This window comes from Pholcus phalangioides, unplaced genomic scaffold (genome assembly GCF_987345545.1).
Source record: "Pholcus phalangioides strain wild (caught in Gottingen) unplaced genomic scaffold, Ppha-v1.0 ptg000007l_1, whole genome shotgun sequence".
NCBI classification, from domain to species: Eukaryota; Metazoa; Arthropoda; class Arachnida; order Araneae; family Pholcidae; genus Pholcus; species Pholcus phalangioides.
The window spans coordinates 44,073,853-44,098,970 of NW_028301600.1; the positions used below are offsets into that span (position 1 = coordinate 44,073,853).

The 25,118-nt window shown below is 34.4% G+C and overlaps 1 protein-coding gene across 1 annotated transcript in view; it reads right to left on the reverse strand.

The window, feature by feature from the left end:
- Nucleotides 1-25,118, reverse strand: part of LOC149085338 (uncharacterized) — a 35,719-nt gene that overhangs the window by 8,773 nt on the left and 1,828 nt on the right. The window contains exons 2-4 of the mRNA XM_089233299.1: nt 20,795-20,854; nt 1,433-1,662; nt 1,028-1,293 (exon numbers count right to left, since the gene is read on the reverse strand). Coding sequence (XP_089089425.1) covers nt 1,028-1,293; nt 1,433-1,662; nt 20,795-20,852 — 554 coding nt within the window. The 5' untranslated portion in view covers nt 20,853-20,854. The remainder of the gene's footprint in view (nt 1-1,027; nt 1,294-1,432; nt 1,663-20,794; nt 20,855-25,118) is intronic.

The window sequence follows — 25,118 nt, forward strand, 5'->3', positions numbered from 1 at the left end:
AGTCGACCAATTGAATTTATTTGTCTTGAAAACGTGGAAATTTTTGTATAAATTAAAACCAGGCAAAGTTTCTCATTTTTTGTGATAATTTTCATTTTTTGTCAAGTTTTTGTTTATTGCAAAACACTTTGGGTGCTCAAGCAGCAGCACCCCCGGGTTCTGACGCCACACCAAAACATATGCATCTGGATACCCTCCATCCCTTAGGCAAAACAGGGAAAAGGGGCACAAGCAGAAATGTGAGAAAACGGGGGGAACTACAGTAAAATGTTTGCTGTATCAGCGCCTAAAGGCTCTATCAATTGTGATGGCAGCGGGGACTCCAGCAAGATTCAAGACTCATAGAGAGGAAAAACAGGCAGTTTTTCCTTTAATTTTTTTTTTTAGTGTTCGATATTTACGGAAAAAAAATCAGAAATCTATATAGGAGGTTTTTATTCCTAAATCAATTCTGTGGGTGCTCTGCCCCGTTCTACAAGAGAGTGTGGGTGCTCGAGCACCCACAGCACCCCCAGCTCCGACGCCACTGATAATGAGGTTCTACTGTATTTATGTTAGTTCTTATTTCAATATTGACTACTTTCCATGAGAACTTCAGACAAGCTATTCTCATTTACAGACTACATGGATATTAACCCTTTCTGCACATAATAGACTAGAAATCATTGAATTCCATATAAAATGACATATTTTTTAATGTATGAAGTGGGTTTTCTTCTGATTTTCAGCAGAGGTGGAAAGTGAGGGGTATAAGAAAAGGGTATCATTTTAGAAACAAATTTCACAGAATATCTGGGCTTATAAATGCTAATATAAGAGGCTTTTAAGGAAGCAAGATATCTTGTCAATGCTGCTTAGAGGTTTAAATCAAGTCCAAATGAATCTTCAAATCAAAACATAAACTTTGAACTTGTTCAAGATCTTTGCAGTAGACACACGAAAAAAAAATTGAAATATTGTCTGACAAAAGCTGCTTACAAAAAAGAAGAAATGAAAGCTAAAATGCAAATGCAGAATTAAGTATTACCTTGCATTTATGGCTTTTCCTTGACGAATACAACCATTCCAGTGACACCTATAAAGGGAATTCTCATCCTGATAAATATGAGAGCTATTTACATGTTGAGCAAGATCTTTCCTGCAACTGAAGCATAAATTGCAGGATTCCCAACCACACCGGTAATCTCCCTGTTCTTCATCATCATCATCAAAATCTCCAAAGTTCTGAGGTGGATGCAGTGAATAAACACGCAAAAATGAAGGAGGGCCACAGTTGTCATCAATAGAGCAAAACTAAAAAAAAACAATTTACCATATGTTGATGAATGTGTGCTCATATAACTTTGTGTTATTTCATAAATTCATTAGTTCATGATCTGAACTAAGTACCTTGATTATTAGACTATCATCTATCTAACAGTTGAAAACTTACTTTGCTTTCAGTATCTGAAGTATCTAACGGATTATCTTCCAAGCGCCCATTTTTTAGAAGGCCATGGGAGGTAAGCAGTTCTATCACAAGAGGAGATTTCATTAAACAAGATGATGAAATGTCATAAGTGTCATATAAAAAATTTTCTTCTTCCGTTTTAAAAGGAAACATGTTGAATTCATCACTGCTTCCAACTGAGGAAGCTTCTTGGAAATTTTCATTTTCACTAGCTATTTAAAAAGAAAAAAAATGAATGAATATAAATTTAGCAAAAAAAGACACAGACCTCTAACTTTAAAAAAAAATTAACAAATTGGCTATTATCTGATCTAGATGTGAACTTTCGTGAGTGTTTTGAACGTGTTCTGCACATTAGTAAATTTTGTGAGTTCTCCATACAGCAGAAATAAATATCTGATGCCACAATATATATTTTTTAACCAAGTACAACTCTGGTCTATCGCCATGGCATTACTACCAAATGAGTTGCGCCGGAAGTTTTCATATGTGCCTAATATAGTTGACGTTCGTTATACTAGAAGGTCATTAAATCAAATGTTTGGGGGAAAAGAAATTAGCTTTTTAGGAGAAGCTAATTTTCATACTTAAATGTACTGAAAATTATATTATTCATTTTCTTATAAATGTAATCAGTTATAGTGAAAATGCATCAGGTTTTGAAAATAAAATTGTAAAAATTAATTAATTGCATGCATCTAAGTACCAAATTCTCCAATATCTCTAGGTCAAACACAATTTTGGCAAATGAAAAACACAGATTGTGAACAGTGCAGTCTTAAGGCATGGGCCCCACCCAAAAATGAGACTTGGTTGAAATTTTCAAGAATTTGCCAGGTAGGGCCTCAGAAATATCACTCGGCCCGGGGGCCCATGATGCTCTTAAGATGGTCCTGATTGTGAAACATTGCTTTGCAAAAAAGAGGAGATTCAGAGATGAATTTGGAAACTGTATTGGACTGAATGGCCTGTTGATTATAGGTCATTATATTGGATGAAAAATAACATGAGATAAATAGGAGAAAATTTGGCTCTTATCATAACTAGTTGTTATAATGGAAGAGTTGCAATAGCATATGGTCATTATAATGAGTTTCAACTATAGTCTCAGTGTGTATCTAGTACTGTGTGTTAATTTTAGTGCTGCCATCAATTTTTGAAACTATGAGTGAAGTGTAATGATTTGTGCAGTTGCGAGTCTATAGATCTCTATGGCAAGACTTGTTAATGGAGAGATTGGCTGGCATTCAAACTTCGAAGTTGGAAACCACAGAAAACCAACTTCAGTCAACCACATCTGTGGGGTTTGAAGTTGGGTCCTCGCAATGCAAGCTCATCACTAAGACCACAAGCCCAAACAATGACCCCACAATATATTGCCACAAGAACAGCTGCAAGTCTTTGCTGGCATAGACTTTTACAGCTGGCCTCTAACAAAAAATAAGAACTGACCAGGCTGTGGTCTCCTTTCATTAGTTACGAATGCTTCATCCCCTGTTGTAGATGTATCTTCAGGGTTTGAAATTACTGAACTGCCTGACATTTAATGATATCAATTGAACTTTACTCTTTGAAGACTTTTTTGGCAGGGACAAATTTTTTTAAACACATCAGGGCTCCTCAAACTTATACTTGTGGCACAATGCATGCAAATAGATAATATTTGTTGGGCCATCATCACACCCATGTGTCCTTAATTGTGAATCATACTGTACATTGTCCCAGGTATGATATGTAACTTTATATCATTGTAAGTCTGTTGCTCTCTGTGATGAGACTTTTTAACAGAGACTGTGTATGTTTACAGAAAAAAAAAATGTTGTGGAAAATAGGTTATTGGGGCATTTGGCTGAAAAGTTAAGTCCCACACAAATTATAATTGGTTGTTTCACATTTTTATAATTAGAATAAGTATGTATTCTAAGATATTCAATATAATTATTCTATTTATATTCACATGTAGTTTTAGTACTAGTTACTCTCTGACAATTCCCTTATAAAAGAAAAATATGCAGATTATATGCAGGGTTAAAAAAAATGGTAAAGGATGCTATTGAGCACCATCTAAAAAGAGAATTCAGAAAACTAAAATTATGCAACACATCATACCTTAGTAAAAGTGTATGTGGTATGTTTCAACTTGTTTGGTTCAGTCAATTATTGTGAGGCTAATACAACATTTACACAGTTTAAATAATTTCACAATAGCTTTGAACCAGTAAAAGATGAGGGAGAGTCAAGAAAAATCTCATTCAACATACAAAAAAACCAAAACCAAGTGAATTTTTAAAAAGTTGAGATGAGGGAAACAGAGACACAGTTTAATCCTACAAAACAACAATGCTCCATGCGTGGCCCCCACCAGGGGTGGGCTGGCAAGGCTCCAGCTCTGGGGCCCGGGATGACTTTCGTTATTTGTTTTTCCACGCTATAAATCCATCATAAAGGGGCCCGTGAAAGTCTGGTCTGGGGACCGCAAAAGATCCCAGCCTAGGGGGCCCTACTCCAGGATGTGGGGGCCATGGCTCCATGTCACATATCACTCTAAATATGACAATTTGTCATCTAAAAATATTATAGTGGGTTCTATCTTAGGACTTAGCAATGTTGCCAGAGCAACTAAAAAATAGGTACAACGGAACTCTGATAACTTGACACCCTACGGGAATAGAAAAACATGTCTACTTAAGCGGGCATCAAGTTGGAAGGTGAGGAAATAAAACCTTGTGATTATTAAAAACTGTTTATATATGTATATGTACCTGTATAAAATTAAAAAATTCTATATTGCAGCATCTACAAAATGTTTTGATCTGTAGTTTGCATGTTGAGAATAATCCCATATTAGTTGGAAAAATCATATTTTGATTGCCGGAAGATCTTTTATTTGTGAATAAGTACTGCAACTGTCCGAAATAGTAAAACTTTCCTCCTCGCACTTAAAACATTTTTATCTAACTTTCTTGATCATCTCTCGCTCAAAATTTCAGAAATCATTCATATCTCTGGCTTTTATTGTCCACAGGTCAAGTTATTAAATTCCAAACTGCGGGAAGTATAGGAAGTAAGCTTACCCAAAGGTGTGAGAAAGAATCTTTGACATGTATCGATCGCCAAATAAACTCGGGGTGGGTAAAGAGTGAGACAAGATTATTGAAATACAAGTGATTGATATCACAAAATTTTCTGAATTGATCAATTAAATGGGCAATTTCTGGAAGTTAGTTGTGATAGAATAGTTCAAATCTTAAGCAGGATTTAGTCACCATGTGTCAAGTTAAAGAGGTTTCTCGCCATTGATTTTAGTATTGTGCAAAGCTTGAGAATAATAGATGTCAAGTTACTGGGGTAGTCGAGTTATCAAGGTTCAAATGTATATTGGTACTTAAAACTTTCTATACGGGACTGCTGAAGTCTGAAGCAAAAAACAAAATAAGCCTATTCAGAATTTTACATAAACATATCTACCAACATGGGAAAGGATCAACAAGCCCCAGAAAAATAGAAAAAAAGATTATTTTAATGTTTTAAATTATTATTAATGTTTTTAACACATTTTTAAAAAATAGTGTTTAAAAAAAATTGTTTCTAAATATTTGTAGAAAACAATTAAGAAAAATCATTTTTCACGAATAATTTTTTAATAGAACATTTTCACACTGATAGCTTAGGTTTTCACAGAAAACAAGTTTACAGACCGAGTCTACTATCTAAGTCAGTGATTGGCAACAAATCGATAGTGATTAAACAGTAGATCTTGACCCCCTATTTCTGTCAATACAAGGTTTCCAGCAAAATCTGCTTGATCATTTCCTTCACCAAAACTCCTGAACAAAGAAATATAATTGAAAATTTTAACCTCTTAAAAATGTTTTTCGAGTTTTTTTCCCTTCACAGAATTTTCCTGGATATTCCAGGTCACTATGGACCCTATGGTAACAAAATTATTTTTTCTTAGAAAATCTTCACAATAAAATTAACAAAAGCAAAAAATGACAAAAATATATGGGTTAAAATATAGAATATTATGACCATGGGTAATTTTTTAATGCCAAGCTTGTTTGCCAACATAGCTCTTGTGAGTGCATCATACATTGGGAATGATCAGGGTTAGTAAAAAAACAGATTTTTAAAAAATAAAAACATCCAAAAAAATCATTTTTTTTTGTTTAAACCAATTTTTTTTGGTTTAAAATAGCATTTGCATTAAAAACAATAAAATTTCTAAAAAATCAGTCAAACTTCTGATAATTAATTAAAATTAAATGTTTATCAATGTAATTAACACTATTCCCATATTAATTAATCTATAAATATTTCTTATACTTTAATAAAAACCAACTTTTGCAATTCCATTATTATTTTATAGCTTAACTCAAGGAATTATTTTGTGTTTGAAAATTCTTATTGTTAATATTAACCATATAATAAAGATGTGCGTTGCTGCCTACAAAAATAAGAACTGAGCTGTGATATCACGAATGATCTATATGTGTGTGTGTGCACACAGGAAAGAAAAGAAGAGCCACTCGATTGCTAAACATTGAAGTGAGTCAACATGTCAGGTCTGCGTGCCGTTATTCCGGCTAAATGTATAAATAAAAAATTTACATAATTTTAATTTAGAAATACGCTTGCAATTTAAGAAAGTTATATCGTCTCCTTGAACGACAAGACTTCGCAGATGTTTTCTTCAGTTACTTCCACTACGCTTAATTGGGAAATTAATTTGCAAAAGTTTAAGATATACAGGGTGATTATGAAAAAAGTTCCGATTTCAAAACACTGTAAAATAAGAACTACTGGTCAGAATGACTTGAAAATTTGCATGAATACTCCTGAAGCAATGGAATTTTGTATGGTGGAGGGGAAAAAATACTTAAAAATTTAAAATAAACGATGCTATACTCAATCCAACACATGGGAAATTTTATCGAAAAATGGGAATGATAGCAAATCAGGGTAAAACAATTTAATTAGCATTGCACAACTTCATTACTCATGGAAACATCACAAAAACAAAATCATTAAGCAAATGGCTATGTGGTGGAATTGCAAAAATGCTTGTTCAACAACAGATCAGAGTATGTCATGGTAATGATGCGGATATGCTTTCAATTCACCAAAGTTTGCAATTCTACCACTGCACATAACATTTTGAGGTATCCTTCCGCCCCGCCCCCAAAGCCAAAAGTTACAATGGTTAAGGTCAGGTGAACATGGCAGCCAGGCAGGGCCACAACTAGGGAGGAGCAGGCGAGTCTGGTGCCCCAGGCGCTGGACCAAAGGAGGTGCAAATTTCACCCTTGAACCTCTCCTTCATCATTACAAGGGGCGCCTAAGCCCCTAAGCTGAGGCAAGCATGCACTGCTTGCCTCAGCTGGCCAGGTATCGTGTCATCATGTTATTGTCAAAACTTCTTCAGCAGCTGTTTTGCTGGTGTTATAATGTGCATCTTGATAAAAGTTGCTATCCACACACTGATGCTATTGAAGTGCTGAAATGATGTGGTTGCACAAAATAGATTATATTGCTGGCCAAGTACAGCACCATCTACTTGTGCATTTTCAGGTATTTTGTTTCTTTCACTAAGGAAAATTCCATTACATCAGGAGTACCCTTGAAAATTTTCAAGTCATTCTGACCAGTGTTTCTTATTTCATAGTGAATCAGAATTATAATCGCCAAGGCCCAGATGTTGTTGACCTAAAAAATCCTGAAAAATTACCCTAAAAAAATGTCCCGAAAACTCGAAAATATGCCCTAAAAATAAAAAATGCGTTAAAACTAAAAGAAAAATTCCCCGTAAAAATGTATTAAAATAACAAAAATTTCTTTAGAAACTGAACCAGTATTTATATTGACTGGAAGTAAACAAAACAAAAAAATTCCTATAGTATCTATTGAAAATCAACATTTATTTTCACATTAGATTTCATTAAAAATTGCTGATGGAATTTTTCAAATAAATAATTCATAATTGATGAGTGGGTTAGGAAATCTAAAAACAAAATAGAAATTTATGAAAAGAAAAGATAAACTTCTCTCAACATCAACAGATGTTGGGGATATCTGATCTAATCACAGTGTTAATTTCTCTTCAATTTTAAAAATTTAAGACGTTCCCATGAAGACATCAAACATTTTTCTACAGGCAATAAATCTGCTTTTTTCCCCATTATTTTTTCAAATTTCATGATAGCGAATTTGACTTTGTTGATAGCATCAATAATAACTATTAAGCTTCATACTTCTCGTCAAAGACAAAACGTTAGTGGTGGAAACCAGAATGCTGAAGATCAATCTTATGTATGTCATCAGTTCTTCAATATTCCCAAGGCAAGACAACGCTTTGGAAATCTTACTGCATCCAGAATTCTTATGGATCAAAATCATTTGACATGAATTTGCAGATTTGGAAATTTCCCCCTGTAGTACATGTAAGTACTACACTTTCATATAATGAAAATTCCTCGCACTCAATATCGTATAGAGGATCATAATTTCTTGAATTCACTTTCATTCATTGTTTTGTTAAGCACATGGCCACTTTGAATTTTTACTAAATACTAAATTTATCTGGAATTGCTTCTAAACTTTGTTTGTCATCTATAAAGGAAGATGCGAGTTCAGTGATGAAAAAAATGTTTATGTTTTTGTTATAAAATTTTTTTTAGCTTATTATTTTTTTTTTTTTTTAAATTTCAAATGTTAAAAAATATCCTAAAAATGCCCCAAAACCTGAAAAAATGCCATAAAAGTGAAAAAGTACTGAAGAATGCAAAAAATGCAAATGTTATCAACATCTGGGCCCTGATAATCACCCTGTATATATAGCTTATTATTTTTCATAAATCACTTACTACTGTATAGTAGAACCTTGATTAACTGGGGGTAATGGTGAAAGTATAAAAACAAAAACTATTGAATATACTAAGCTTGGCGGTGATTATGCAGTACCAAATGTGATGCTTCTTATGGAAAGAAAAATGAAAATGTCTGAGGTAATGTAACTACTAGTACACTGATCTTTGTCTTTAGGGGCAGCTGGTGTTTATTTGGATAAGACCACCTGCCCCTAGCATGATGTCTCTACTGTTGCTGCTTCTTTGTGAAGGGGGAAAAACAAAAGCCTGTGAAATAATACACCATTACATTTAGATGTGTGATGCAATCCTCATTCATGAATTTGCTAAAGGTAGAGCATTACAATGTAGCCCAAGGTAGAAAATGTGGTAAGAATTAGATTTTTTTTAAATTGTATATAACTTCAAGAAACTAAGATACTTTATATAAGAAAATATATATATTCAGGCTACTTTCATGACAAAAAAAAACCACTTATATCATCAGAATGTACCTCAAGAATAGAAAATGTGGTAAGAATGAAAAATTTTTGAGCGTGGGGCAACCACTGATAGATGGTGCCTTCATTTCCCCCCCAACTCCACTGGTTGGCAATAGCCGTATATGACCAGAGTTGGTGTGCAGTAAAGCAATGCTAATGGACAAATACAAAAGGCCAGAAAGCTAACCAATGAGATGGCTGAAAAAAAATGGCCATGAAAATAAGGATGTCAGATATATTTAACAGTACAGAAACCCAAGAAAATAAATACAATTTTCATGAAAAAAACTGAAAACTACGAGAAAAATACAATATACTGCCCATAGAGAGTTATGGTTGTCTTCATCTAAGTTTGGATAGCTTCTCAATTTATCTTAACACAAGAACATCATATTTTAAATTGTGGTAGAATTCACGACATCCAAGGTTAAACTATTCCATTTATTCACAACCCTGTGATATCAGAACCTGTATTTGTCCTTTTCCAATGGATAGTGGTGTCTCTTTATTAATGTACTCAATAAAAAGCATCAACAACTTATGTGGTTCATCCTGTTGAAAATTTTAAACACTTCAATCATATCCCCCCCCCCCCCACCAGACTACTGTGTTTATCTAATGCAAACATGTTCAAAAAATCAAGTCTCTCTCTCTTCATAGCTCAAGCCAAGTACCAACAAGAACCAGCGTGGCTCTTCTCTGCAGCTTCTGACCAAGTTTATGTCCTCCTGTAGGAATGGCCTTCAAAACCATACAGCATTGAAAAAACTGAAAAATCATTTTAGGAGAATGTGAAGAGACATTTTTCAAGTATGAAACCAAGCATTCTATTTGGTTATGTTGGTAAAACGGTTCTTCCACATTTAACGTTATTCTTTCCAAAATTTCCTCAGTTTTTTAAATTTGAATATTTCTGTGAATATTGCACTTAGAAATATGGAATTTTTTTTGTTGGCATTAGGAGACAGGGCAACAATTTTCTAATTGGAAGTTGGAGGACAAGGACCATATCAAAAATTTAGATTTATTTTGTTACACACTGTATTTTCACTCCCAAAACTGGTACAGGGTAATTTTTGAATGCTTATTGAGCATTTTTTAAACTGGAATCATGCCTCTACAATGGACGGTTGATGAGATAAAGGCAGTGCTAGCACTTACAGGACACCCTGTATAAATAATCAATGATATAATATATATATACATTTCTTTACTTCAAATCAAAGATGTGTAATTAGATTTGGATACCATTTTGAAATTATGATGAAATCGGATCTGGCTTTTTTTTTTTTTTTTTAAATTTTAATTTGATTTTAAAACCATGCTTGAGATTATGCTATTCACTCTGCTTTGGAATGTGTTTGCCATCTGCATAAATCGTTAATAGTTGGCTTTGAATAGATCATACCCGATCCCTTAGGCAAAACAGAAGCGGACCAGGTATGCATATATGTATGTTTACATATGTCGTGTTATTACTTTGTGTGTGCACATGTGTATGTGTGCGTTTGTTATGTTAATAAATTTCAGTTTAAAAAAAAATCAAACTTGTAACACAACTTTTATAGCCTTTGTTTAAAATCATAAGCAAGCATAAATAAACATTTGGCAATTCTTACTTACTGCTTCTCTGGTTTGGGACAAATGAAGAAATGATTTTGTAAAGAATTTTTTTAAACAGTTTTTGTAGCAGTTTACACAAAAAGCCAAAAAGAAAAAAAAAAGAAAAACCACATACGCATACACATTGTAACAAAAGACATTTTTATTATTTCAAACAGTTCCAGTTTCCCTGAAGTAACAAATGCCATGTGTTAGATTTGCAGCTAAAAAGTTGACTACTTATAATATAAGAAATACAATAAAGATCTCTTGTGTTGTACGAGTGAAATTACCAACATGTACATACACTACGCAAGCAAAAGCCACTGGACAACCTTAGTTTTAAAAGCAAAACAGTATTTATTGACATATATTAGCTTGATGGTGATTCACATCTGGCTCCCAACATGTGCATCTGACAGCATTTTCAACAGTGTCAGTATTTCATCAATTAAATTCACAATACCACAGCTAACCAATGCTGCATAGCAAGCCTTGGTTTCAAACTTCTGATTCTGAAACTCATTTTCTACACAAATAATAGGTATTCTATGGCAATGTTTCTCAACCGCCGGGCTGTGACATCAATCATATTGAGCCATGAGAATATATCAGGGGTGGGAAGTGACTAAGTCCACTTTGGAGCAGCAAGATTCAGGATTTGGAGCAGCAAAATTCAGGATTCGGAGCAGTTTTGGAGCAGCAAATTCAGGATTTGGAGCAGCAAAATATGGGATTCGGAGCAGTTTTGGAGCAGCAAATTCAGGATTTGGAGCAGCAAAATATGGGATTCGGAGCAGATAGTTATAAATTGGAACAGTGAAATTAACAAGAATATTTTCGTTAACCCTCAACCCTTTTCAAAATAAAACTGCACTGTCTTTTGATATCAAACATTTTTTCGTCAGCTTGATTTTTGTTTTTGGTGTTTAAGGCTTTTGACACCTTGTTTGAAAGGGCGGCTGTCATAAAATTTTTTGCACCCGTCTATTTAAGATGATTTTTGCTTACTGAGGGCACTATTTGCTGTCTTGAACAGCAGCACTTCAAATGAGCAAAAAATTTTCTATAAGTTTTTTATACTTGGAAAGATTTTGTTGCAAAATGGAATTGAATTTCGGAAGAATCAACACGATGTTTGGCGATTCAGCACTCATTATCTGGCGAGATTGGCTATCCGACACTCGTTATTTGGCGAAAATGGCGATCCGACACTCGTTATTTGGCGAAATTGGCGATCTGACACTTGTTATTTGGCGATATTGCCGATTTAACGCTCGTTATTCGCCAAAGTTTCTAAACTAACATTCGTAATTCGGCGGACATGCGCTTTTTACTCCCGGAATGAAATTTTTTTTCACGAAACATCGGGATTTAACACAATGACGATCGACTAAAGTAATTTCTGCTGCTTCCAGGGGCGACTTTTTTTTTTAAACGGAAACACTCGCATTTGCACTTTGACGCTGAAAGACATTGCAAACCATCTTCAGTTCGACGATCACGGTTAATATCGGGGTTTCACGATGGAAAGCCCGATCAGGGGCCGATAGTTTAAGGCAATAGTTTAGGCATAGTGGAATAAAACACGCTCTTCTCGGAAAGAATCATTTCGTAGAGGACAAGCAGGCAAAGAGGAAGCAGGAGCAAAAATTTTTTTTTGTCTTTTCCGAAATTCCGGGCATACTGAAGCAAAATTCGCTATTTGGCGCAGAAAAATACGAAAATATGCTATTGGAGCAGGATGGCGCAAGATATTAGTTTTGGTGCAGTGCGGCGCAATTGGCGCAGAGTTCCCACCCCTGATATATTCATTGCCCTTTGATTTCTCAATGCATTTCCATGAATAACTAATTGGTTTATTTCACCATTATGGAACATATTATTCAAAGTTTCAGTCTAAAATTCATACAAGAGGAAAGATGAAAAACCTTCCTATAGTTCCAGAATAGAAATCAAATAGGCTTCAATGGGCAAATCAATAGGCTTCCCAACTGCAACCGTAAATTATAGGAATTTGGAAGATCCCTCTTTCCCTATCGCAAAGAAATTATTTGTTTTGTTGTAAGGCCCCAAGGAAGGAAAACAAGTGTCTCTCTGCACCCCCCCCCCTAAACTAGTGTATATATTTTTAATTTTTTTATTTTTATTTTCACACTTTTGAGTATCAATCGTCATGAAACCAGAACAATACAGCAGGGGGGAAAATTGTTTCTCTATACTATCTGTCTCTCTTTCCTGAAAATATCCTATTGCTTCAGGGCTCTCTGTTGACAACCGGATGACCCTGTTGCTTGCATGTTCACTGTTTCCAATTATCGGCAGAAAATGTCCTGAAGATAATGTCATGTGAAAACTCTGTATCTGTAGAATTCCTTGGAGACTGGAAAACATCTGTGCTACTCACCAGTGACCAAGCCGCATAACTTCAAAGGGGAATAATTTTAACCGTGAGTGATTGAGAATTTCCGGGCAATAGAAAACCACCTTCGACCATTGGACCCACTATTTATGACCACTGGTAAAAACCTCTAGCAGTCCTATTATAATGATAGGGTATGTATTCACCTGTTCTCCGAAATGAACGAAGTATTTTACATATGCATGGGAAATGTCAGACTAATAACTGAAGTATACAGAAAATATTGTGTTTCGAATCGGTCATCAAGATGCACATAACTACTGGTGATAATGAATACTGTTTTCTTTGCAAGAACGCAGTGAATTATGTTGTGAGAGTTTTTATTCCAATTTTTTTCCAGTGTCATATTTTTCATTTGTTCAAATAGGTTCACAAATTGAAATTTTTGTTAAAAAATAGAGAAAAGTTATCAAATTTTAATGTAGAAAAATTGGTGCTCAAGGCTATGAAATTTATTAAGTTACACAATTTAGCATAAGTGTCTACCATGAATATACCAAAAAGAGTGTTTTGCTGAAAATTGAACAATTTTTTGCTGTTCAGCTGCATTTATGGTGAGTTACAATATAGACAAATTTTGATTTTTCTTATCTCATTACCTTCTTTCTAGCTAAGATTAAATACAAAATTCGATCGTAAAATATATTTTACACTAAATTATTAAAAAAGTGTTAACTAATAAGTGTTGTGTCTATGTCAGTACAAATAAATTTAACTGCACACTGTGAATGAAAACTTTGTACTTTTGCAAACTATGCAAAATTATTTTGTAAAATTGAATATTAAGACATTGATAGATTTGCAATCAATTAAAGTTTCTAATGAGGCAGAGGCATCGAAATGAAGAAAACATTGAGGCTGAAAGTTGCCATTCGTCCAGTATATATATGGGCTCAAGCCTTTATGCAGGAGAGGAGTGTTGCATTGTATGTTCATTAATTATTGGGGGGCTCAGCCCCCTTGTAAAATTTATTGTACCGCTCAAACCGCCTCAGTACCCAGGTTCCGGTGCCTATGCAATGAGGATGTTTCCTCCAGTTGCTAATGAAATGCTTCATTGATGTTTTGATTTCTGCACATTATTAATACTGTACCAAAAAGAAAAAAATGTTACATCAGTCCGTAAGATAATAATGGATTCCATGATTAGCAAGCAGTTTTCGGGCTATTAAGCCATGGTCTAGGACATTTTTCCCCAAATGTTTCACCCACACCTGGGCAGGCATCTTCTGAGGTTAAACGGAAATAGGTCTCCGTGACAAGCGAGATAGGCTCTTCACTTGTTGTGGAGACGTTAGGAAGAAAATGTCTTAGACCATGGCTTAATAGCCTGGAAACTGCTTGCAAATCATTGAATGCCGGTCATGAAAGCCTTGGACAATAACGGATTCAATTCATTAAAAGTATTTTAATAAATTAAAATGGTTTAAATTAATAAATTAAAATGGTTTAAATTAATAAATTAAAATGGTTTAAATTAATAAATTAAAATGGTTTAAATTAATAAATTAAAATGGTTTAAATTAATAAATTAAAATGGTTTAAATTAATAAATTAAAATGGTTTAAATTAATAAATTAAAATGGTTTAAATTAATAAATTAAAATGATTTAAATAAATTATAAGAGTTCTATTAATTGATTAAAGTGGGTTTAAATTAATTAATCAAATTAACTCACAATTAAAAGACAATTGGTTGCTTATCAATTATTATCTTATGAACAAGTAAACTATTCCAGATTGGGCTATAGACTCATAGAAACTATTAACTGGGCTGCGGTTCCAAAAAGGTTGAGAACCACTGTTCTTGGACCAAGACTCTGTACTGGCCAGTCCAAATACAATACACAGCAGAGGTTCCTAAATATTTGATAGATACCCAAGGCTCTCTAGCTGTGATTATATATAGAGTGAAACCCCTCTTTTGCAGACACTTATGGGACAAAAAAAAATATCAAAAAAAAGAGGGGTGACCACATTGGGGGGGGGGGGGGAGGTCCTGTTGAAACCATGAAAAATACAGATTACCAATAATTGAAACGATTTTGTTTACAAATGAACAAAAAAAAATTCTGACAATATACACACACAAGTTTTTAAAATTATGAATGTACATAATTATTAAACACCCACAAAATTAAAATTATAAAAGTAATATGTAAACTACTGTATACGATACATAGTTTACATACTGAATTTGCATGTTTTGGAAAAACTGATCAATCGATGTTTGGTGGGTTTTGCCAAGCATTCCAACTCCTTCAAACATTGGCCAGCTGTTGACCACCCCTTGTATATGTCATTGCCAAAGCCTAAAATTGGCCAATTCGCGAAGTGGCCGGCCAGTTCGTGCACTGGCCAATTTTTTTGTAAATTAACCTGGCCAATGTCAGAATTTCTGGCTTTGGCCAGCCAGTTCACAAAGTGGGTGGAGATCCCTGAGTTTGATAACAAAAAACATGATTCTGGGTCATTGCCAAGTGGTGTATTTTTTCCTGGTGATTGATTATGTCCACGTTAGTTATGGCAATCCATCAAACTGCAGCCACGATGCGATAATCTTTTCTCCTTTAAAATTGACAAACTGCCCATATTATTATTTTTATAGTTTTTTCTCTCAAATTTCTTTTTTTCTCTCTCTCTCGTCTCATGAAACTAATCCAATACAACTACTATATATAGTCATGCATTACACATTGGAGATGAAAAAAAAAATGGATTTTGTGCCTACCAGACCATTTTACATCAGCACATCAAATTTTGACCAGGGATTTCTGCCCACATTGTGAATTGACCAGCCAAAGCCCAAATCATTTCTGCAAATTGAGCTTTGGCCAAAACTCTTGGTTAATTCATGAAGTGGCTAGTCACTTCATGAATTGGCTTCACTTTCGGCTTTGGCATTAACATATATATCATTGGCTGGATAGCAATAATTTTTGGCAATCTTTTACTCTAATTCTTCGCACACATTCACATCAGCAAATTCTCACTCACAATTTCTTAAATACAATTTCATGAAGCACACGAAAACAATTCAATCAACCTTTGAAGCTAATGAGTCCAATTTCTTCAGCAGCTTCTCAAGCTTTTTGTGTAGAATCGAGTCAACAATTCTTGCTTCTTGCTTAAACAAACCAATCGTACACAACTGCGTCTATGGCAAGTTCTTCTGCCCTCAGAAAATTTATTTTTTCCTAGCTTGGTTTCTATTTTTTAGAAAGTCTTTTCGTCAATGTTCCTTTTTTTAAAAATGGAGCATATTTGTGTCTCCCCAACATTGAATTAATTTGCATGCAAGCACGAACTCCCGTCTTACATTTTCTCTGTATTTGATTACATCAATTTTTTCTCTTCGGAATCTATTCTGTTAGTGATAGAGAGTGATGAAAGCTTTTAAAGCTAGCCATATTAAACAGTGTGAAATCATGTGAAATATATGAACACAACCAGCGAACTGACATCAGAGTTGCCAAACATTTGCACTAACTTTAAACAAAAATTTCATTGAAAAGCAACCAAAAAGTAGATCAAATATTGGCACTTGTGTTGTCACCTGGTGAGCATAATTTGAACCAAAATTGTAACTATTGGTGTCCGTGTAGGAGTTTCGATCCAATGGAACGAATGATTAAAATGGTGTCCATGAGCACATTTAAGGGTGACTGTTAAGCAGGGGTTCGAAATACATTCAAATAGGATTTGTGCCAGGATATTTTTATTTGGTCATAAAACAGGGGTGACCAAGAGGGGTTTTACTGTATATATCTGCGCAACCCTCAAGAACGTAACTGCATGAATAAATTAAAAAACAAAGACTCTAACTACACTTCCCATTACTGAGAAGATACATATCAATTTCTTTCTCATCATGTTTGACAACATTTCTGGGAACATGTTTTGAAAATCACGGTAATACAGTATTATAGTGAAATGGATGCATAACAGCTCTGAAGCAGTGAGCTGGGTACTGCTTGTACTAACAACAAAGTTTGGTTTGGTTCCAAGAGGTAATAGGACATAATTTTCAAGAATAGCTAGATAGACATGCTAGTACCTAAAAAAAAGTTTGTCCCCAATAAAGTCAATGGGCCAAGGTCATATCATAGATCATATCAAAACACATATTTCTAAACATGGCAATAAGAACAACACGCAGTGATAAATAATTTCTTTGGCTGCTTCTAATGCCACATTATCACGGAGCTTCTTTAGTCTGCTTGCATATTTTCTCGATTGAGGTATGCCAAGGTTCATTTTAGTCTTTCTCCTGAGAAGATTCCACACAATTTCATTCTCTACTTCACCAATATCCCACCATAGTCCACCAGTTTTTCCCCCTTCTTCTAGAGTTAAGTAGAAAGAAAATTAGCTAGGATTTCTTGGCACTCCAGCTTCTAAACAATCTGTCTATGAGGAGATTCATGAGCACATACATACAATTTCGTAACTCCTGAGTAATAGCCTTCACAGGTGCCAATCAAGTCATTTAAAACTCCAGCTGTGCTTGGAAAGACAAAAGCTAGTGTGCTTGGGACTGATCAGTAAATCACTGAATTAAAAAAAAAATGTTTACCAGGAATGCAGAAAAAAGAAAAATTTTGGTAATGATATATATCTGAATCAAACTTCAAATTATATAAATCATTAGGGGAAAAAAAAATCGAATCAAACAGGTAATTTCAATATTCAATTGAATTGGAGGGTAATATTTGAATTAAACGAATTCGAATAAACTTGTTTGCCTGTATATATTATCACTAGCTGTTACCCACAGCTTCGCTCGTGTGGATTTGGTAATCTGAAAATTACTCGACGTTGATCCCCCCATATAACATTTGAATCCCTCATGATCCCCTTGGGGGTAGGGGGGGAATTTTTCGAAATCCTGTTTTAGTGGGTATCTACATTATTAAATATAATACTGACTAAATTACATATTTATGGCTTCAGAGATTTTGGCTCAGTGACACGTGCTCCATGCTCCACATAACCTTTTAACCCCCATTTGGGGTTTAATTTTGAAAAATCCCTTCTCAGCGAGTCTCTACATTAAAATAGCTGTTAAAAAATGCTGACCAAATTTCATATTTATAGTTTCAGCTTGGCGTGCTTTCTCCATATAAACCCCCCCCCCCCCAATTCATTGAACTCCCTTATGACCCAATAAATGGGCCAAATTTCGAAAAACCCATTCTTAGTTAGTCGATGAATATAAAATTTCAATGTCGCAAAATAAAACTGCTGACAAAATTTCATGAATGTTAATTTTGAACCCCCTCATGACCAACTTAGGGGTCGAATTTATAAAAAAAACATCTTAGTTGATTTTTACGTCATGAAATAAAACTATTGATAAATTTTATGAATATTAGCTTCAGCAGTTTCAGCTCAGCATGGTATTTCTGTTGCCTTTGAACCAAGGTTTAAGCTATGGTCACATTTTTCGCAAAATGCTAAAGAAAACCATAGAATGCGAAAGTAGTAGTAGCCACTTTTGTAAAAATATGTACAGGAGGTACGAAACAAGTAGACATCCAATCATTAATCATTAGCATTGGTAGCATTTTGTTAAAGCTTTTATCCCTATTTTCACTTTTTTGCGAAAGGAATTTTTTATCGAGCTTAAACCCTGCTTTGAACCACCTTATGGCTCCCTCAAGGATCAAATTTAAAAAAAAAACCTGTTCTTACTTGGTCTTTACGTCATGAAACAAAACTTCTGTCCAAATTTCATGAGTATAGCGAGTATAGCTTCGGCTCGACGCAATTTCTCTATGTTACCTTTGAACCCCATTATGACACCCTTAGGAGTCGAACTTTGAAAAGCCCCTTTTTAGTTGGATCTGATCTCCCTGGTCTTCAAGTCATGAACTAAAACTTCTGACCAAATTTGGCTTTAGAAAATATACTGGAAATATTATATATATAACATATGAGTATATGTTCTTTGCCCCTCCCCCACCCCATGGAAAAAGTTGAAATGACAGTCCTGCCTTAGGGGGGGGGGAATTTTTAAAAACCTCTTCTTAGTTAGTTTCTACGTCATGAAATTTAATTTCTGACCAAATGTCATGGAATTTAGCAGTTTTGGCTCAGTGCGATTTCTATGTTACATTTGAACCCCCTTTTGATCCCCTTAGGGGTCGAATTTCATAAAATCCCCATCATGAAATAAACCTTCTGACTAAATTTCATGAATGTAGCTTCAGCGGTTCTGGCTTGGCGTGATTTTTCTATGTTACATTTGATCCCCCTTATGACTTCCCCTTAGGGGTTAAATTGCAAAAAACCCTTCTCAGTGAGTCTTTGTATTATGAAATAAAACTATTGACCAAATTTGATATTTATAGCTCAAGCGGTTTTGGTTCGACAATGATGAATCAGTCAGTCAGTTAGTTAGTCAGTCAGTCAGTCAGTCAGTCAGGGCGTTATTTTATATATATAAGAAATCTATCAGATCAAAGAGTAATATCTTTATGTGAAAGATTCCCATCACACATGATGCCATCAATAACGATAGTTTCACATTGTGTGTGTATTCACACATTCTAGTAAAAGAGATAAATTGGTTAGGGGTCTGTCCAGACACTTTTGTAGGGTCCTGTTTTTGTGAAAATTTGATTTCCCTTATTTTTGCAGAAAGGATCATTAATTTTGTGGGAAGCAAAGTAATTACTTTATCACAAAAGAAATAAAATTCCAAATTTATGGTTTCATTAATTTTTATTTTGTGAAGGGTTTGTTTTTCAGGTCCATAATTTTGTAAAGGGTCTGTTTTTTACATCCAGAATTTTGTGAAGGGTTCGGAAAACGGACCCAAATTTTGGCTGGACAGACACCTGCTGGTGATTATGTATAATCACCAATCATTTTGGTAAGTTTGATAAAACTTATTTAATTTATAAAATTTCACTATATCACTTTTACCAGTGATCATACATAATTCCTAAATGAAGTTGTCAAGTTCGATAAATATGGAATAAATTATCACCATTCAACCACTTATCAGTTTAACCTGCCCAGGGTACGTGCATTACACATCTTTTTCCATAAAAAATGAATTAAAATGAGTGTGCAGAAGATGAAAACTAAAATTGTTATCGGTCTTGAATATTGGCTTTCTTCACACTTATCGATATGTGCAAACAAAACCAACATTATCAACTGAATATCATCCTTGACCAAAGTTTATGCATAATGCCCAGAAAATTTGAGTAGGCCTATTTCATTGACAATTTATCAAAATTTATTAATACTAGCTTGCATGATGCTGGTGATTGTGCATAAATGAACAAAATTCATTAAACTTACCAAAATGGTGGGTAATTCTGCATAATAATGGGTGATTTAATACTATCACTGGATTTAGCACTCTAACCACAACATATCAGAGTTCAAAGTTTATTGGTACTGCTAGACAGATAAGAATGTTAAGCAATCTGTCCTCTGTCAAATAGCCAAATACAAGACATGGTGGACATGCAGACTAGGGAAGGAGTTGTAACTTATGAAGCTTACAAGAAATGTAAAGCATATGTTCACGAAATTCTTTCATGTAGTTGTAATTTTCGTAAAAAAGAGTATAATACATTTATTTATTAATAATGTAGGCCTATCAGATATTTCTGAATTCTTTCTACTTCCACTACCTTGCTATGGTGCACAACTGGGATTAAAAAATGTTCGGGTTTTTACAACACATATAGGTATTGGCGTATGCAAGAAGGGGGTATCCCACCCTTGAGACTAGATTTCGGTTTTTTTTCGTTTTGCAGTAAATAACAAAATGCCCCCCCTTCCCCACCAATAGTGACCCTTGCATTGGTCTTGTGACAGTCATTTTAAAAAACTTTTCACTTTAATGTTTCCATTCATTTTTCTCTCTCGTATTCCTCCTCCCCCCAATTTTCATATATATTTACAAACACAAGCAGCCAATTTTATCACTATTTAATAAATATTAACTCACTTGCAGATGACGAGATTTCAATTTTAACTTTTTCCACCCCACATTGCTCCAGATCCATAACTAAAAATAGAAAAAAAAATTATGGCCACGATCTGGTAAGGAATCGTAATCTGTAAGTGAAATTTTACCACAAAGGGAAAACAAATTGTTTCAATTTCTATAACGAATATGTCTATTTAATAGTTTCAAAGCAAAATTATAACACTGGTAATTCACAAAAAGTTTTCAAAAGATAGTTTTTACAGGTAAGTATTTTGCTATATTAATTCCACTAAGCAGCAATGACTTCATGATAGAAATAGTATTACTTCTCAGACATTGACTGTTTAGAAACAAATTTCATTAATTAAATTTGAAATCAAAAACACAAATTGGTACACTCTTCCGTTATAACCACACCACTCGGCACCTTTTTTGTCTTGACAAATTTTCTCAGAATTTATGCCTCCTGTTTAAAGTTAATTTTCTTTAATGTAACGCCCATATATTTATTCTTTTTTTAACAAGGCGTGTGGAAAGAAACAAGCCAAAATGTACCAATTTGGTGTCAAAAATGTGTGATATGGTTATAACAGAAGAGTACCCACAAACTGATAGAAAAAGAAAATGTTGGGGAGATACACTGTCTTAAAATACAGTGGGACCATGGTAAATTGACATGCAGCTTTGTTATTCTCTTGATTGGCAGAATACTAAATTCAGCAGGGGGGGGGGGGGGAACCTCTCTAACTTGACACAAAATGGGTAAGCCTTGTTTAAATCTAATACATTTGTACCGTGTGATTACAATTAATTTTTAGAAATTGTCGATGCATTGGCCCATTCAGAAAATTTTACAACATCCTCTCCATATTTCAACAATACTTCATTTCATTGTTTTCTGTAATTTTTTTTTTAGACTGATTTATGTCAAAGATTCTCCCTCACAGCCTGGGATAGTTACTTCCTACTGTTTCAAAAATGAAAACTCAACCTCAGGAACACAAAAGCTACAGATAAGTGAGAAAAACATCTGCAATTTTTCAGCGAGATAATTGAGAAAGCTAGGGACATTCACGCTTTACTTTCTCATTCCCACCTTGACGAGAGTTGTCAATCATCCCTCCCTGCCCTTTCACAGTAATCTCATATACCCATATACCCCACTCCCCCAACACACACACACCCAACTTGGCCGTCTGCAGCCTAGTAAAGAGTTAAATATTCCATTCAAAATCATCTTGAACTTAATTTTGACTTTGTTTGAGCTTAAATTGTTTTCATTCTTCCAGGGAAGCATCTAATAACAGTGTTTTATACCACATGTACACCAAAAGTGTTAAGGTGTTGGCTTTGCCGCTTTCTGTGTAAGACATACAGGAAGTGCAATATGGTAAACTACTTTACACAGGCAATGCATCTAGATGACTTTTTTTAATTAATCAACTAACCAATTTCCTGTTTTTCGCTGTGAATAAATACTTTAAAGCACATTTTTTTGATGGCACTAACAGTGCAGATTTAGAAAAGATGTCAACAACAGTATACATTTGGTGACCCGTGATGACAAGGTTGACTCTCAATGTAGCAACTTTACACCAGGGTTGGTCATCACAAAAAATCTAGGCGCCAGAACAATTTTTAGACACCAAAAAAAATTTTACCTGAAAAGAAAAGGACAAAAATAATGTTTCATTTGACCTTTTCAGGGCATAGTGACCCTTTTGTTGGCAGATATGCTACTATAAATTCCAAACATTTTGTGCTGCTCTCCGTCGGCAATTTAATAACTACACAAAGAAAATTTTAGGCGCCAATACCAATTTCTTACTCGCCATAGTGACCTGGGGAATTTGTCCAGTCCTGCCTTATACAATACTTTTTCTTGGTCCACAGAGTATCATACCAAGGTTTCACTGTATGTAATTGCTAATTTTTCTTTACTATCATACGACATAAGCAAATAAATGCCAATACTGGGGGTTTACAAATCATGCAATAAATAAATGAAACACGTATCAAATGAAAGGGGGTGATAGAACAAGGTTGGTGGGATGTTTCACAATTCACTTGGGCTTGTCTATCTCAAACCATTTTCGAGTTATGGTGGATGGTTGATTACAGAAAAAAATGTGTCAAGTCTGAAAAAAACAGAATTTGTGAAGTTTCTGAAAGACCTATATGCAAACTAAGCACACATTTGGAAAAAAACAGAAATAAATGCTATAAGGTGACACCAATTTCATTGAAATATCTGGTTTTAATGGTGAGCTACAAGCTCTGAAAGATTGGCAAAGTTCAAAAGTAAATCGTCAAAAAAATTTTTAATTGCCAATTCTGCAAACACCCAGCTACAATCAAATTTGCCAAAGACTTGTCCATTCCACCAGCTTTTGAAAGAGCCTAGAATAAACTAAATTAGTCATCCAGTTCAGGAGAAATTTAGTCATTTGTTTGCAATACATCACTGAAATCTGCATTCGTTGAAGTAATTTTAGTAGGTTTTGGCAACAATTTGATTTTTCACTTCACCGATCTTTCAGCGCTTGTAGCTCGCTATTAAATATGGATATCCTGCAGATAGAGTTAGTGTCACCTTATAGGATTTTTTGTACAAAATCAAATAGTCACCAAAATCTAACTGCCAATTCCGAATTTTCATCAAATATCTATTTCGACAAACGCTGATTTCAGTGATGTATTGCAAACAAAAGACCAAATTTCTCTTGAACCAAAAAACAGATATGGTTTATTGTAAGCTCTTTCGGAAGCTGGTGGAATGGACAAATTTTTGGAAAATTGGTTCAATTACGGCTAGAAAGGCGTTTGCAGAATTGGTGATTTCAAAATCGAATTGTCGTCAAAATTTGTACTTTGCCAATATTTCAGCGCTTGTAGCTTGCCATTAAAACCAGATATTTTAATGGAATTGGTGTCACCTTTTGTAACATTTTTTTCTGCTCTTTCCAAATGTGTGCTTAGTTTACATATAGGTCTTTCAGAGACTTCACAAATTCTGGTTTTTTCATACATGACTTTTTTGCCATAATCGATTATCCACCATAACTCGAAAACGTCTTGAGATAGGACAGGGTTGCTCGGGTGCTTCATGATTCAATTGAGCTCATCTATCACCCCTTTCGTTTGGCAGAATATGTTGGATTCATCTTGTATAGCCTATACATATACTTATACTGAATTGGAGTTTGCTTTTTTTTGTAATATGAGAACAAAATTTTCAGATTTCACGATAGTGTGTCTTCAAACATAAAAAGAGGGAACACCACACAATCCCAGAAAAGAAAAAAAAACACAATTTTTAAGGAACATTTTTCTCAGAAAAAAAAACCATGCTTAGCTACTAAGAAATTGTTCCAGGCTCTGCCAGGCTGGAAGAAATATAGGCAATGGGGTAAGTTAGCTTGCAGAGTTCTAGTGGTGCTCATGTCATGATTCTGAGAAATCTGACTGCTACTTAATCAGTCACCTGGCCAGTTAATTTCTCAGTATGCTGCTAGCAGTGCCATTTTTTATACAGAGATGTGTGCACACATTTTTCTTTTTCTTTCTTTTTTAGAAGTTTGAAGCTAATGAAATATATTTTTTGATGGAATTTTTTTATGAATGCATTAAAACTGAGTTTATTATGTTCTTTGCTGTTTTTTGAAAAAAAAACAATAATTGAAGTAATTAATAATTAGTATTCAAAATATTGAATCTTTATATAATCATAAACAATGATAAATTGTAAACATGGGTTGTCCAAGTTCAAAATGAATGCAGGAAATCGTATTTTTTGAAATATTATTATTCAACTCCATCTGCTGGCGAGAAAATACTGTAGAATGATATTTTAGGAGATGGCATCAACAACACATGATATAGACTGAAAATCAGCATGACATCATAGGTGCCAATGCAGGGCTGGACAAGCACCAGGTTGCCATGGCGACTAAAAAATTCAGATTTTTTAAATGTTTGATAACTGAACCGAAGTCCCAGGACCACAAAATTTTCTGAAATTATGTCAGCAGGGATCTGTCCAGACTTTTTTGTAAGGTCCTGTTTTTGTGAAAATTTTCCTTATTTTTGTGAAAAGGGTCATTAATTTTGTGGGAAGAAAAATATTCTAGTTAACTAATCACAAAATAAATAAAATGCCAAAATTATGATTTCATTAATTTGTATTTTGTGAAGGGTTTTCCAGATCCAGAATTTTAAGAAGGGTCCGTAAAACAGACCCAAATTTCTGCTGGAGAGACCCCTGGTCAGCCTGTCTGCTAGCAAGGAAATGGGTCCCCAAGTCTTATATAGAATTAAAGAACACACTTTTTTTTGAAGAAAA